The sequence below is a fragment of the Scomber scombrus genome, chromosome 3 (assembly GCF_963691925.1).
Source record: "Scomber scombrus chromosome 3, fScoSco1.1, whole genome shotgun sequence".
NCBI classification, from domain to species: domain Eukaryota; kingdom Metazoa; phylum Chordata; class Actinopteri; order Scombriformes; family Scombridae; genus Scomber; species Scomber scombrus.
In genome coordinates this window covers 7,065,417-7,082,250 of record NC_084972.1, presented here as the reverse complement: position 1 = coordinate 7,082,250, position 16,834 = coordinate 7,065,417, and the positions used below count along the sequence as shown (strand labels likewise).

Below are 16,834 nucleotides of genomic sequence, written 5' to 3'. Positions count from 1 at the left end.
TATCTGGATGTTACAGAGAGGGGAAGCTGGAATTGAGCAAGAATTAATCTAAAATGCAATTTTTGCAGGGGAGATGACATTTTGTTATGTCATAAAAAAGCAGGAACCCATTCAAAAAATATATATTGCATGTACCCTCTGTGCCTAATGTGGCTCCTGGATGTATCCAACAGTTCAGAAACAGAAAATTATAAAGACTGAATTCTAAATGCTTATGTCACTTTGGGTGGAAATATCAGCGGAAAGGTCACAGTATCTCCATATTGACATCTACATGTAAATATGGGGCATAGTCATAGCGCCACCCACGGACAACAGGAAGTTAGCCTTATGTTTCAAACATCATCTGATTATATAAAATTTATGTGGTGTTCTACACATGATATAAAGCAACATGATGTATAATTAGTGGGTGTTCTCTAGCGCCACATAGTGGACACAGGAAGCGATAATTACCTCCTACAAGCAATGTCCAATATTCATGAAAATATATGTAGTGTTCAGGAGCTTTTAAAACAGAAATCCATTCAGGACCACTCATGCTGAATGTATGCAGATCATTCGCCTTTTGAACAATAGCAAACATTAATAGCTGAGGTCCATATTGGCCCAAATAATTATATACTATTTGAGATACATCTCATTAAAGATTGCCTCTAAAGCTTTGCTGGGTCGGTGTGTTCACACAGTTACCAGAGTGACGGATGACGTTCGCCTCTGATCACGCCTTCTCATATTGTTCTCCGGCCACACGGGGCACATACCAACATTAATAAACCACTATGATTAATTTCCAAACCTCCCTCCTGTGTCCCTTCCTTTGTCGTCTTTAAAAAAGGCACCCTCCTAATTAGTGAACACTGATGGAGCATCTACAGTATAATGCTGTGGACAAAGCTAAGGAGCACTGCTGATGCTGAAAATAAATCCATGAATGTCACTGTAGCAGAATCTTCATCTGTTTGTAGCCTATAATGCAAGTCAGGTGGATATACCCAGAGAATATATTTGCTCAATCTCCAGGATTTTAGTGTTGTTTTTTGTATGTTTCTTTTGGCTATTTGACCTTAAAATTAAATATTACGTGATGCCTTTGAGTTGTTGAAAAAAAATATCATCAGTGTTTTCCAGTCAAATCTGTGGTTCACACTGAACATTGTGATGAGCTTGACATTTTCTTCCTTAATTAGTGAAATGCTCAATGTCACTCACCTGCTTAATTATGTGACATTTGGTGCCTTGTGATGAGAATAACTTGGTCCCAAAACACAGGTTGCATGCAAATATGCACAGAATTCCAAGAGTGTGGTGAACAGACACTAGCACACACAAAGATTAATCATTGCTCACTTTTGATGGTTTATCCACTCAACAGAAGTGTACAATTGCTAGATATAGCAGCTAATATTATATCTACCTTCTCAAGGGTTGTACTACTACTGTTACTGGTACTCTCACTATCACTATAGCTATTGACTGTGTTAGTCTGCCACAATAACAATTAACAGATGTGAATGTACTGACCTTACTGAATGGATATTTCTCGTCACTATAATTTCAACTAATTATGTCTTTTATTCTATTACATCCAAAGATAAATACTCATCACTGGCTACATTTCTATGAGGGTTGTCATCTCTCACTATCTGTAAAGAGTATTTTAACTAAGCCCCATGACATTAAAGGTGCAGTGTGAAGAATTTAGTGGCATCTAGTCAGTGTTGGGGAAGTTTCTCCAAAAAATAATCAGTTACAAGTTAATAATACTTGTTAAAATTGTAACTAAATTACTTTACTAGTTACTTCTTTAGAAAAGTAACTTCACTACTCATTACTTTACTTTAATTTACCTACAAATTCTAAATGTACCATAAGGTACAAGACAAACATGGCCCTTTAAGCACTTCATTTTCAATTTTCAGTCTTAGCCTTTCAACATATAGTGCATATTGTATGAAAAGGCAGAAATGGACTCCATCTGGGCGACTCAATCGTGGACAGGGGAAGCATATCTTCCACAATGTAACCAGCCACCAACTTGGTCAATTCTGCCTCCAAGACGAGAGAAAATCTTGGCCTGTTTAGGGGGGGGGTTGGCGCGAGACAAGACCGTGTGTCTTTGCCTGCTCCTCTGCGAGCCGGGGGGTCTCTTGCCACAAGTTTTATGTTGTTGTGCACGCTTGACAAATGCTTCGATAAGTTACTCATTGACTGCGCTGCTGCTGACAGACACTTGTCGTCTGCACACAGGGTGCATTTCACAGTTATATTTCTGTCCTTACATGCAATAAACTGAAAGTAATGCGAGAAACGCCACAGACCAAGCCCTCCGGTGTCTTTCTCCATCTTTCCTCTGGTGTAGGTAACGCGTCTACATACGTACCAGCGAGTGACGTAGTCAACTCACGCCCTCTCTCTTGGCCAACGTTATGTTTGCATGCATGCACCAGGTCAGAACATTTTGGCAGAAATGGCTTGAGTAACGCAGGAAATCACGTTCCACTAGTCTAGTAAAGTAGTGTAGTTACTGAATTTTTTAACTTTACTTTTGGCGCTTTTCCACTACACAGATCTAGCACGACTCGACTTGACTCGGCTCGACTTTTTGCGTTTCCACTAGGGATAGTACCTGGTTCCTGGTACTTTTTTAGTACCTGCTCTGGTGAGGTTCCAAGCGAGCCGAGCCGATATTAAATGTGACATCAACAGACTGTCAGCCACTGATTTTGTCAGAAGAGTTGTCGCTGGAAGAGTCATGAGCCGTCCCACACAAGAATCAAACCCGGCATATTTAAATACCGGCAACAGTGCTACAGCCATACGTCTCAATTTTCTTGCTTTGTGTGTGACAAAAAGCCTCATACAGCAGCAAGTACCCCACTGCCTCAATGTCCTCCGTTGTTTATGTGTTTGTGTCGCGTATAAAACGAAGTCACAGCAGTTTCGCGGAGCCGTGCTATGACGACCCTGCCCACGCTAAGTAGGTACTTTTTTGTAATGGATAAGGTCGTTCCTGGAACCGTACCGAGTCGAGTCGAGCTGAGTTGAGTCGTGCTGGAACTGTGTAGTGGAAAAGCGCCATTTGTTACCCATAAAAGTAACGAAATTACAATAATCCGTTACTTTGTAATCCGTTACCCCCAACACTGCATCTAGTAAAACGGACATGGTAGAAATGGAATATAATATTCTTGAGAATGTTTTAATTATTGTACAGTCACCTGAAAATAATAATTGTAGTTTTTTATTACCTTAGAACGATCCCTCTATCTTCATAGGAAGTGGAGCACGCCATGTTGCACCATCATGTTTTTACAGTACCCCAGAATGGTAAAACCAAACACTAGTTTCATGGCCACCGTAGATTCTACTACATGCTTGAAAAGGGAGTGGGTGTGGGTATTAAATTGGCTGCAGTTTTCAGCCCCACCACTAGATGCCACTAAATCCTACACACTGCACCTTTAAATGGGAGGCGGTATTAGCATATTAGGGGAAAAGTCTGACATACACTTATTTGCTTTCTTGCCGAAAGTTAGGCAGGAAGATCAAAACCACTCCCATATGAGAATGTGATATCCTTCTTCTCATCAAACTTTACATATTTTCCTGAAATATTGAACTACTATGTTTCAAATAGTTTTCTTCCAAGTTTTGAACAAGTTTGAAACAAATGTATGTTTACTACTTGAATTTCTAGCAAATAGTAGGAGGAGCGATGTACTTGTCAGATTGTGTCAACACATGGCTTTAATATTTTAAAGCAGCTGCGACATTATGTCTCACTATTTTGAATAAAAAAGCTATTACATGGGAGGAAGTACAGACTGTGATTTTCTGAGAAAAATGAAACATTTCTGAGGGAGTGAACTCTTGAGATAGCACAAATTTAAAAAACATTTTTGTAACTGAAACACAATTTATAATCAGTTTCAATAGCACATCAGTCGTTCTGTGTGAAAACATCAGAGAACTTTAATTATAAAACACTGATAAACATATGTAAAAGGAATAAATAAAGTACAAAATAACCTTAAATTATACATAATCTTCTAAACCATAATAAGCTCCTACAATGTCAAACATTCAATGAAATAAGAAACTTTTAGTTTAACAAGCTCGACTCTGTAATTTCAGATTTCAAAGAGCTCAGTGACCTTTTAAGATTAAAAGTACTTCCAGGAGAAGGAGACAGAGCATATCTTGCTGTCCAGTATGTATCAACATGCCACAACCTGAGGGACAGTGAATGACCTATGGTAGAGATCAAACTATGAGACTTGCTGCAAATCTAAAGAAGCACACATACAATAAACAACAAGGGCATGAACAGGGGTTTAAAGAAAAGCTTTTATACATTTCTCATTAGAACAGGACATTCAGTGGTAATCATTTGCATGCATAATGGATTGCATTTCTTCACAGGTATTGTAAAAGCCAAACAACGAGGTCAACAAGGTGGGAAAGCAAATGAGCAACCTTTTCTGACACATAAGCGCAAGTTCAAATCACATGACTCGTGTATTACTTAGAGATGACCTCTGGTCAGAAAGAAAGAATCATCTCTTCTTCATAGATACTTCGCCTGTGTGGGGCTAATGATGGGTAAAATGCACAGCAGAGGAGGCAGTGCAAGGCCGTGCTTTGATGAATCGGGTGATTATATTCTGAAACACTCCTTTGCTCTACAAACTGCTGTGGCATAAAGTAATCCTGCTTGGATCTGACTGACTAAAAAGGCCTGCTTTCCATTGATGTGCGAATCCCACAAGCAGAGGAGCTTTCTGTCGTTCTTGCCTCGGATTATGGAAGGAGGCACCTTTAGTTCAATCAGGCACGGCTGTGGATGTCACCATTTACAGGTTTATTCATCTCATTTACACAAATTTCACTTTGTCTATAATGTCTTTGCAATTAATGGTTTTGAATTATTCAACAGCAGGGTCTATAGCTCTATAAGTCCCCTGGTACTTTACTATGTACTACTACTAAATGTACTATGTAGTGCTTAAAATGGTTAATTTTACTGATATTAGGTGTCATTTCTACATAGAACCACAATTACTGAGGGTTTTCACCCACAGAGATCCAAGTATGTTTGCATGCATTAATTGGTCAATTTTCTATGCATAATTAGATGCTTAAGGGCCTAGAGCTCCTGCAGAGATAATTATCTAAATTTCTCAATTGTCATTACATTTGGTATGTGTGTACTTTTTGAGCTAATTCGGTTTTTAATTTGTCTCAGTTCATCCATTCTAGGGTCTTTCTCGTCCAAATTTACAGATTCCAAAAAAACTGAATTTGATTTATTTTTTACCTGTTGTGTCTCATGAAAATGTATTTCATGCAACTTAGTATATCTTTGCCATATTGTGATGTATATATATATATATATATATATATATATATATATATATATATATATATATATATATATATATATATATATATATATGTTAATATACAGTAGGAAAATAACTGTTGGGGATCTAAGAACCTGGAGCTTTTGTCTGCTTTGTAATCCAGCCTAATAGCCCTACATCAGATCAAAATCAAGTATGAGGAAATATTCCATATCCTCAGTGGAAGAGGGTTGGTTGTGCGTCAATAAGATCGGCAGAAGAAAGAAAACAGACTGCTGGCTGGAATAAACATTTTTATTAAGTTATAGTTTTAGAAAAATCCAACACAAACTCACAAACAATGACTAACATGCACAATTTTAGTATACAAGACAAAACAGTTACTTTTCAATATGAAAATGCAACTCTACATGTCAGTATCTCACAGAGATCATTGATTAATACACCAGTATTAAGGTCGGAGAACACACTATATAAAAGCAATAAGGTTGTCTTGGATGGCCATGTTTAAAAAATATATGCAAGCTATTTACACTGCACCAGTTACGCTCCTTTCTAGCAACAACAACCACAAAAACCAATCCAACCAAATGAACTGTGAACATAAATAGATAAGTTGTTTTATGATCAGTATTTTAACCACTCCAGCTGGTGGTTTCCACTTCTTTCATTTTTATTTAGATTGTACTTTGTAGTTTATGTGCAGAAGGCCTGAAATATTTATGCAGAAGGCCTAAAACAGTGATTTCTTATGTGAGCATGAGCAGAGGTAAGAACTACAACTATGTAATGAACTAAATAATAAAAAAGCTCGGAGAAACTGCCACACAATCAAGCACTGAAAATGAATAACCTATGAGCTGGCTATTTGGCGATGAGGTTACCTTATTTGGATATTAACGGAAATATTATTACACCACTTTGAAGTATTTGCACACACAAGCTGGTTTAGGGCCCAGTCACACCAGAGAGTGACATAGCTAGATTCATGGAGCCTTTTTGACTAAGGAATACTTGCAGGGCTTATTGGCGAACTAATAAAGCTGGCAAGCTAATGGCTAACATGCTAGCCAGCTGAGAAGATGCAAACACTAGTTAGTCACAATAGCAATTCAAGGTTCTTTATATTTTCTTTGTATTTTGCCGTTTTGTGTGCCTGGCATTCAACACAGCGTTACTGAGAGGGGAAAAACTCCCCAAGTTAGCTAGCCTGCTGACTGTTGCAAAGCTTGTTCGGTTGCTAATGAGAAAATGAGGAAAAGGTTCACACACTAGTCATGAGATGTTTTTCTACCAGTGACTCCTGTCTCACAACTGTCTAAAACTCATTCCTCTTTAGTGGACAGGATACTCAAGCAGAAATGAGTTAGAGTAATTAGACGTGGACAGTGCAACACAGCAAATAAGCTATTTTATCTTAGTTTTCTGCATTTTGGATTATCCAGGTGTCCGCCCCTCAAAGGTAAGCAATGTCACAATGGTTTTCTGTTAATCAATGGCACAAAATTGCATGCCAAAGTTCACCAAAATTTAATTGAACAGATTGAACAAATGTAATAGAATTGCCTCGCCCTGCAAGTGAAATCCTTAATCTCAGAAGTTCCTTTAAATTGGACTGATTATGCCATGAAAGCTCACCATTTGAAATGCTGGTGTGACTGGGCTTTTATGCTTTTGGAAAGAAAGATACAGTTGCACTACCAATGGAGCACGACAACCCAACAATGGTTGTGTTCGAAGTGTAACTCAAAAGAATCAACTAGCCAGTCAATTTCAGGTCAACGCTCCAATTCAAAGTCACTATCTACCACTACACTACAAAATACTTTAAAAATCTTTGAAAAATTGAGCAAATACAATGAGATTTCTGTTAAAACCAATCCAAAACACAACACAAATCATAACGCCTGTGAAGTCGTCTGTTAAGGAGAGAAGTAAGGGACATCTGAAACATCACTGACTGTAACACAATAGAAGGGGTGCAATAAGAACGTGGCCATCAGTCAATCAAGCAGGGGAATTATGACAGCTGTAATAATGGGGCAGGAAAATCAATATCCCATTGATTGGTCTGCAGCAGTCTAATCAACAAGCGCAGGGCTTTATGAAACCAGTCAAGGAACAGATAGGACAGCCTGATTATGTCGGCCGTTTGGACTTTTTACGAGGCCTCTGGGGTCTGCACACCTGTTCAGATGGCTAAGTGAGGACATCCAGTCACCTTGCATCAATTCCTTGTGCTTTCATTCGACTTTGGAGAGGGGGTGGGGGGTGTGCAAAATACAGACGACAACAGCCTCCGAGCTAATGACCGTACACAGCCCCATGTTCGGCAAAGGCACAGTAATGTGTAGCAGTTCAGTTGACTGTATCCTTCCACATCCACATGAACATTGTCAGGACCCCAGTAATCACACCTCGGCTCTTACTTGGGTGGTTTTTGACAGACTCATCCACATGATAAAAGGGCGTGAAAAGTAGCTCCCTCAGCAGAGCAGCAATGTTCTTTTGTTACTGTTCAGTCTGGTATGTGTCCAATAGATGGTGATAGGGCGTGGGGTGAAATGACAGCCGTGCCTTTCGCTCCTTTTCCAGTCAGGGTTCTTTCACCATGGTATTGGCATCAATTATTCTGATGCCTTAATAGCCCATAAATTATGCCACAAATGGAGTCATACATTTATTATACCACAGACCATAAATACTAGGACCAAAATTTCCACCATATATCTCAATCCATTGCGGCTTTCCTGAAGCTTCCAACCCTTTTTGTCCTAGGTGCTCCAGGGGTACTTGTCTCAATGAAAATTTAATCAACATACCCTTTCCAATAATGGGCTTCTTCTACATTCTGCCACAGAGTTTCATGTCCTTCGTTACTAATTTCTTCTGAAAGAAAAGCAAGCAACACCTCCTCTGCAACATGAATCTTTCTGAGCTATTTGAAAAGGAAAGGAGAGAAGAAAAAAAAATCAAAGAGTGAGCTCTAGTGAAGGCACTGTTATCCTGTAGTCCATTGTGCACTGGGCCAGCTGGTCATCTAGGGTGTAGATGGTACATGTTCTGTAATATGATATACGTATCTAGAACAGAGGTTGTCTAAATGTAGAGGAGGAACAGTACACATGGGATCTGCTTGACATAGTAACACCACACATCTCTATTCTCTGCAATCCTGGCTTTTTCGCTAGACTGGGAATGAAGAGTGTGATGGGCATTTATTATTTAGAGGAGCATGAGATAGAGAACAAAATGGCAAGATCTATCAGGAAACTGTAGAGACAGCCATAAGCTCAGGAGCCTGTGGCTCTTGAACAGATCTAATATTATTTCAGTATGCAGAGATTAGTGGGTTTGAGGCACAGTTGATTTGCTATGCATCCATTATACTGTATATCTGACAAAGCTGGGTAGAAAGTTTAAGCATGCAACGGATGTGTCTTTTGGGAAAAGCTGCAAAAAAATTGGGATAAGTGCTGATAGTATTTAATAAATTGGCTTAGTTTAACCTCTATGATTCCTTTTTTAAACAATAAAATATGAATGCAACCAATGATTATAGGCTAATCTTTCTGTTGAAACGCTGACCTTGAGATGTTTTTTTCTGAGTACCCTTTTTTTTGCAAAACATTTTTAAATAGCTCTAAAAAACCATAAAGCAAGCAGCCTCTGTCACCTACTTTGGTATGGACTGTATGTGTACAAAAATGGATTTTAAGGCATTAGTATCTCCTAAAGATACCAAAAAGATAAGTCGTGTAGACATCATAACTTCTAAAATGAAACCTAGAGCACGCTGGCACTTATGACGCTGGAAGAAATACCGAAAGATATCATGCAGGCAAATCATCACGTCTCTATCTGATGGTCCTTTAAAGTTAGTGGTGTGGTCCCTTAAGAGTTTGGCGCAGTCCAGTCCTTTCCAGTCTTTCTCCCAGTCCTGCCACTGAGGCCCAGGCCTTTTTCTGCCAATCCAGTGTAGGTTAACATAGGACAGGCTGACCGAAGGGACGGGTGGGAGGGAGGGCGCTCCATAGGCTGTAATCACCAGACGGAGCAGAGCAGCGCACTGATGACGATTGCAGAGAGGTACAATGGGCTTGGACGGCTCGCTCCTGAACCCCGCGCTCCCATGCCTGCAACCAAAACCAGTAGAGCAGCTCGTGAGGAACCAGAAACAACCCCCTCCCGATCAAAAGCAAGAAACATACACTCTCTGTTATAAATCAAAAGCCAAGTGAGCTTTCTTTTCCATATCTATATTATGCCTTTGCTCTCAACAGAAGAGGCTATTTAAAGTATCCTGAGGAGATAAAGTTTGTATCACATCAAAGAGGAGAAGGGCAAACTGGGCCGTCTCACAGTTTTGCACAGCAGTGGTATGGGAGCACAGAACTGCTTTATATGCTGCAGCGCTGTGCAGCCAGTCAACAAGGAATAATAACCCAATGGCAGAGATGGATGACACTGCGCACGCATTTCTAAAAAGGTCGCTTTTCTCGCACTCGAAATAAGTCTATTACACATGGTTGGAAAGGGATGCAATGAAGCCAAATTAAAAGGTTCTATCTGAATTATTGAGTCCTCACTTAAGCTTCATCAGTGGTCAAAAAAGGAAATGGAATGAGAAAGTAAAGACAACAGTAAACTCACTTAATTTGTGGATGTGGATGGGTTCACTGCCCACGCCTTCGCCGCCCTCGCTCATGGCCTTGATCTGAATAAGGTAGTTGTCATTGGCGGACAGGCTGAGCTCCACAGTGGTTTTGTCGGTCAGGATAGTGTTGATGTCATTGTAGCGGTGTCTCTTCAGCAGCACCTGAAGCAAGGGGAGGGGTGACGCAGAAAAATGAGCTAATGCAGAAAGCGTCATCCTTGATACTGAAGATAAATCAGAGCTCCGCAGCATATTGGGACCTACCAAATATCCAGTGACCTTTGACTCTGTCTCCATGGCTACTACCGGGTCCCAGTGCAGCGTGAGTGTGGAGCCAATCATGGTCCATTGTATGTTGAGTGGAGCCTGGTCTGGTGCTAGAAAAAGATCCAGAAGTAAAGATTGTGACTGTGATACTGTAATACTGTGATTGTCTTTCTAAAAAGGAATGCACATAAATAGAACACTTCCCAGACTGGAGATTTGACACGAAAACTCATCTTATCAGTCTGAATAATAAATTGAGGCTGCAGCAATGCCTCCACATTTATTGAGAAAGAGTGGATCCTCGCTATATTCCTAAATAAAACTGTAGCATCTAATGCTAGACGGTCACTTGTGGCAAATCTCTTGCCACAGGAAATGAAAAACTGATAGAGCCAGAGGAAGCTGGCCTCTTTGATCCTCTTGGTGCCATGAAACAGAAGGATGCAGTGTCTATTTTCTTTACTCATATTTCTGGATGTCTAAAAATGGGCTTGAAATACCCAAATTTGAAGAACCTACTGTAGCTTGTGCAGCAGATGTCTAGTGTATCACTTTTAACATCCTTTTTTAACACCTACATTTTCACAGCAGCTACATTCCACTCAACCCACTGATTTTTTTTCCCTCTCTCCATGGTTTTTCCAAAGGTAAATGGAAAGCCTTCTTGTCAAATTGAATTTCAGAGGCACAACTAACAAAGCAGAGAAACGCTGCGCCTATCATGAGGACGGAAGGACGTCAACTTGAGCTGGCTGACACGGTTCATGAACGAGTGCCATTTAGAAATGATTTCAATGCCCCTCCTGAGGGACGGACTCACGTGGTTTCTTTGTCGTGGTGTTGATGGGCGCTGACTGCGGCCCGGGGCCAGCTGTATTGAAAGCCGCCACAGAGAGGTAGTATGCTGTGTGCGCTTTCAGCCCCGTGATGTTAACTAGCGTGTAGTTTCCAGATATGCGCACTTTGCCGATAGTGTCAGGCTTGGTGTCGTCTTCCCAGTACACGACCTGATGGGGCGGGGAATAGAAAAAGTCCCGATCACATGCACAAACAGTCAGATTTCAGTGGTGCATTTCACTGCATTAATGAAATTCATATTCCAGCATGAAATCTGAAATGCTGTTTGTATTGCAGACAGGGAGGGAGGGAGGGAGCGCTGATGAATAATACATTTCTCTCTAGTGGAGTCTCAATTACTGATGCACATCCTCTCAGTCACCCTGGTCATATAAACAGAGCATTAGTGGGTCACACTGTATGATAAGTGACCCAGGAAGAAAAAAATCATCATTATTGCCTGATTTCTTCATGAAAATAACTCTTTTATCTGAGAAAAGTGGATATTAAAAAGTGTATTTTAAAATGTTTTCATCCCTACTAACAAATCACCACTTTCGACAGCAAGCAAAAATATTCTGCACTCCTTGTAAAACAAGCTGCAGCGTTATCTTCCCTTCAGGCTATTAGCCTCAAATTAAAGGTGCAGGTGAAGTGATATTTGATAAGGCAAACAGAGTAATTTGCTGCTTGCTTTGGGTCATCTTCAATATTCATGCATGTGGTATTAAGTGACATAAAAGTTAAGTCAATAAATAATTAAAGTGAAATGTGAAGTCTGTCTTCGGGGATGTCTCGATATTCCATCATCCATAAATTATTGTATTTCATGTTTGTTAACAATTAAAGTTGTGTATGATAAGCACCAGAATTCAGTTTACAGTAATGCAATCTTTGAAGCAGTTCTAAATGATTACATTAAACAGAAACCGGATTGCATTTGCAGTCCAGACGCAGTCCAATTAAAGGCTGAGTGCCATACGTGTGCAGATCTATACTGTTGGTGGCCCATTGAGATTCACTGGCTTAAATCCACTTCAGGACTGCGTTTGAAGAAATGAGCTCTGTTCTAAAAGGACAATGTGGCCAGCGCTATGGCAACTGCAGAGCTTTGAGCCGAGGGCCAGAGGTGACAGATATTGAAAGAGCACCAAAGGGGGGTGGGCTGAGAAAAACAGCAAAGCCCTCTTTGCATTCTTGAAAGGATGAGGGATTTTAGTCTCCTCTTGTGGGTTTGCCATCGGTGTGCTTAAGTGATGGGGGTGTGCTTAAAAGATAGAGTGGAAGCAAAAAGAAAAATAAAGAGAAAAAACTAATTATAAGAACAATAAAAGGATGGTTATGAGGTGATAAACAAGCCACAGGGAAAAGCTCAATTATCATGTTATTTGAAAGAAGGAAAAAAAAGAAAGATTTTGCAGTGAGTCGTAACATACCTCATATCCAAGCACTCTTTCAGGGATGGCGGGGATAGCTTCCCAGATCACTTCAATTTGCACTGCAGACACACTCCGAGCCCTAACCCTCTTAGGAGTCACACTGGGGACTGCAGAAATAGAGCGCTGGTGAGAATCCCTGAGACTCATCCTACACTATCGCACACACACACACTAATAGCAATAAGAAGGAGGAACAGAATAGACCTGTAGTTTCACTGAAAAGCTATTTCCCCCGCTCTCTTTTAATGGGATCTGTGACTGACATAAGGGAAGACTATCTGCCCAGCAAATTCAATTAACAGGATACCTCCCTGACAGCGCGGTGTGGTAAGTGTCAGCTAGGATTTCCTGTAATCTACCAGCATGATAACTAATATCAAGTTGACATTCCCAGCTTTTGAGGGGAGGGGGAATAACAGCATTGAAAAAAAACAACAAAAAAATAATTTCATCACTACTATTCAAGGTCATAGTTATAAGGAGAGAGATTATAGTTTATTTAAACATCACTTCCTCCTGTACCGTACCTTCCTCGGCTGAGAACACAGTGGCGATAGAGCTGAAAGGCCCCTCCCCTCGATTGTTGTACGCCCCAACTTTCACGTCAAAAGGCGAGAAGGGAGGGATGGTGTCGTTGCGGAAGATGTAACGTGACACGCCAGGCGTGGAGATGACCGCTCGCGTCCACGTGACCATGCCCACTGGCCTGAAGGCGATGATGTAGCCAAAGCCCTCTCCATTCTGCAGTTCCTCGGGCACAGGCTGGGAGCAAAACACAAAACTATAGTGATATTAAAACGCATACAGACAGAAAAACAGACAGGCCCGTCTCTGCGCTGTACCTCGACAAAGGACCGACAGCCCCTTTCTTTACCGTCGCCACCCAGAACACTCCAGAATCACCTTTTACCTTATCCTTTTTTCTCCCCTCTCTTTAGGCTTGTGACTAAAGTGCAAAAAAGGAAAAATGGGAAGAAATGCTCTCTGTCCCTGCTTTTCCGGCACTCTAAGGCTGTGCTGGAGGATAGGTGTCTCGCTTTAATGTGGGTCGTAAAATTGCTCTGTTCAATTCTGCACAATTAACCAAAAACCATTACTCGGTGATGGAGAGAACAGTAAAATGTGACAGATGACTTACCTCCCATGTTATCACTAATTCAGACTTTGTGCCGCCTCCACCTCCGACATCAGTGGGAGCAGTATCAGGAACTGGAGGGATAAAGCCCAGAGGGGAGCAATTAGAACACAGTTTACAAAGCTCAACGCCAAGCCTCAACTGTACTTGTAGCTTTATGACATGGCTGCTGGAGACCGCCTTCTATTTTACACCCCACAAACCCCCCTACACTGTGCAAAAAACAAACATTCCAGAGAATAGTGAATTACCAATATTGCAGAAATGTCAGCGTGCATAAACAGCGGGCCGAGATCTGTACGATTTTGCAAATGACATCCGATTCAACCCACTCCACTCTTATTCCCGCTCAGCTGTTTGTGCACTGAAGTGTGATGGCAAAACTGATAGCGTAGGTGGAGGAGCACTCATGCATATCCTTAAAGTATCTTTAAGTAAGTGGAGCATCACATTTAATGTGTCATATCAGCAAAGGGTTGAGGCAGCATTTATCTCTGACGTTGAGCTCCAAGTGTACGCTTGTCTATTTGGGCTGAATACCGGCAACTGAGATCCTGTTATTTCCTGGGAATTCTTGCCAAAATCTGCTCCTGTTTCACAAGAAAAAATACCTGCAAGAAAGCTGTGAATTGTAGTATGTGTGTGTGTGTCTGTGTGTGTGTTTGCATACTGGAGTCTATGCACTAAAACAAAGATGCCTTTTCAAACCTCATTAATGTTAACAGCTACCGTGGCTATATTCCGACCTTGAAATGCCATTACTGCTGTAATATAGGTGTTAAATACTATCTAGAATCATTGCAGGGCTGCTAACGCTCACACTTCCAGGCTCTGTCTCCTGCTCTCACACTGCACTAACAAATGTGATGCCAAATAATAGGAAGCGACAAAGTCCTGGTTGGAAGAAAATATAGTAATATAAACTGCATCTTGTACACAGCTGTGCAAAAGTCACAATTTTTGTCACTGACAAAATACCTTTCATGCATGTTGAATTTGGCTTCTCTCACTTTTCTGTACAACTCTATGTCTATTACAGCTTAAAATGTGGCTTTGAGTGCTATTATGGTGTAGTCTGTAGTGGGTGAGGTTACCAATAATGTCACGTCACCCAATGTAACTCAGTATTAATGTTCTGTTTGTAGACTTTCCTTTGAATTTATTACCACATGTAGCCATTACACAGCAGCGAGATTAAACAATTATATGACAAAAGTCTTTAAATAAGAATAAACATTGTCTATAATTACTTATGTGCAGCTCTGTGATTAAAATCAAATTTCATTCATGGCGTGAAATCCTAGAAAGAGCACAATATATTCAGGTTAAAATTGGCTACTGGAGGCTTGTTGGACAATGGTAAATGCCCATCATAGCCCCCTCCCCCACACCTTTCTGACAGCAAGTAAGGGGGACCATTTCTGTAACTTCACAGAATGGACAAGCCACCATTCACACCCACTACACGCAGTGATTGACAAGCTGTGCAGAGGTGAGAAAGGAGTCAGGGTTTCAACTTCTCCTGCTAAGCTCTCCTTTTTCATTCTCGACTCTTGCTATTTATTTTACTTCTCATGTGAACAAACAACTGCCTTCCAGGAGACATGCACTGTATTTAAATGATATTGCATCTCCCCCATCCTCCTCCCTTCTCTGTGATGGTCAGCTTTTCAATCCACCTTAGAGTCACTATAAAAACATTTAATTTCCATCATGGTTGCGCAAAACTTCAGAAGAACTAGGGATGTGTCATTAAAACCGTATAATCCAATAGTCGTTCATGGGGTCTAAAGTCGACCTTTGTGCTATGGTGTTTTTTTTTTTCATTGAAAAACTTTAATGAAGAGTTGAGCAAGGTGAGTGTGAGGGGTTCATTTTAATTTTCTGAGCAATCATAATCCATCACTGAAATACCTGAAACATATTGTCTACATGCATGTGTGTGTGTGTGTGTGTGTGTGTGTGTGTGTGTGTGTGTGTGTGAGTGCAGTTAAGTTTTACATACTGGCATCCTCCGTCCTGGTCTTGTCCGATGCTGGACTGGGCTCTCCCAGACCCACACTATTCCGGGCCACCACCCTGAACTCATACTCCACCCAGGCGTTCAGACCCACCACCGTGGCAGTGAGCATGTTACCGTTGACCACCTCAGGGACTGCAAGTTGGATATTAAATCTTTTGAAAATCACGCTGCTGCACAACAGGGCAGAAATTGAATGATAAATAAATAAAAAGGAGCCACATCAATACCACAAGGGGATATAGGGGGGAGTGTTTGGCGCTACCTGTGTCAACAACCTGCCAGCCCACTGTAAAAGGCGTCCGGCCCTGGATGATGTAGCCTGTGATGGGGCTGCCGTTGTCTCTTCCGGGGGTCCAAGAAAGCTGGGCTGTACTGTCTGTGATCTCCTCCACCGCCACTTTGTCCGGAGGACCTGGCGGACCTAAATCAATGAGACAATGAGCAAGGTGAGCTTCCCTCCTGCTCCAAGAAGCCACCCCTCATCAAACTTATCAAGGCCATCACACTCCCTTTAATTAAGAGCTGCGTCCTTGGTGTGCGCGCGCAGGGACTTTTCATTCACTGTGTGTGTGTGTGTGTGTGTGTGTGTGTGTGTGTGTGTGTGTGTGTGTGTGTGTGTGTGTGTGTGTGAGATGTGCTGGGCCACAAAGTGATTACTGAACACACCCGCACTGGAAAAGAGATACTGGATGAGATCATTTATGAGAAAGGTAATGAGTGGGGAGGGAACTTCACAAAAGAGGAATAAAAGAAGTCAGTGCAGTGAGAAAAAGAGAGAAGAGAGGGTTGGTGACTGTTACACGTTCTGGCATTACGATGTTGCTGCTGTTTGCTCTGCTGCTCCATTATTCAAATGTTTTCCGTGATATTTTTTGCTGATGTGTAAATGAGCCAATTATAGTCATTTTCTGTGGTAAACCATGCTTTCTCAAAGCACCTGGGACAGCTATTACAGTTTGTTAAGGGCATGAATACCAAGGGGAGGAAATGGGGGAGGACGGGGTGCTTCCTATAGGCGACATAGGTGGCCGCCCAGACACAAAATTGCACCAAGTATAATACACAAAAATGCAAATACTTATTAGTTAGCTACATTTCTATAATCTTTTA

General features: G+C 41.1%; 1 protein-coding gene across 1 annotated transcript in view; it reads right to left on the bottom strand.

Moving 5' to 3' along the window:
* Positions 1 to 9,410: 9,410 nt before the first annotated feature.
* cntn3b (contactin 3b) overlaps positions 9,411 to 16,834 on the bottom strand; it is a 45,973-nt gene continuing 38,549 nt past the window's right edge. The window contains exons 14-22 of the mRNA XM_062415254.1: positions 15,987 to 16,145; positions 15,707 to 15,856; positions 13,705 to 13,775; positions 13,094 to 13,328; positions 12,564 to 12,673; positions 11,111 to 11,297; positions 10,288 to 10,400; positions 10,020 to 10,185; positions 9,411 to 9,502 (exon numbers count right to left, since the gene is read on the bottom strand). Of these exons, the coding sequence (XP_062271238.1) occupies positions 9,411 to 9,502; positions 10,020 to 10,185; positions 10,288 to 10,400; positions 11,111 to 11,297; positions 12,564 to 12,673; positions 13,094 to 13,328; positions 13,705 to 13,775; positions 15,707 to 15,856; positions 15,987 to 16,145 (1,283 nt within the window). The remainder of the gene's footprint in view (positions 9,503 to 10,019; positions 10,186 to 10,287; positions 10,401 to 11,110; positions 11,298 to 12,563; positions 12,674 to 13,093; positions 13,329 to 13,704; positions 13,776 to 15,706; positions 15,857 to 15,986; positions 16,146 to 16,834) is intronic.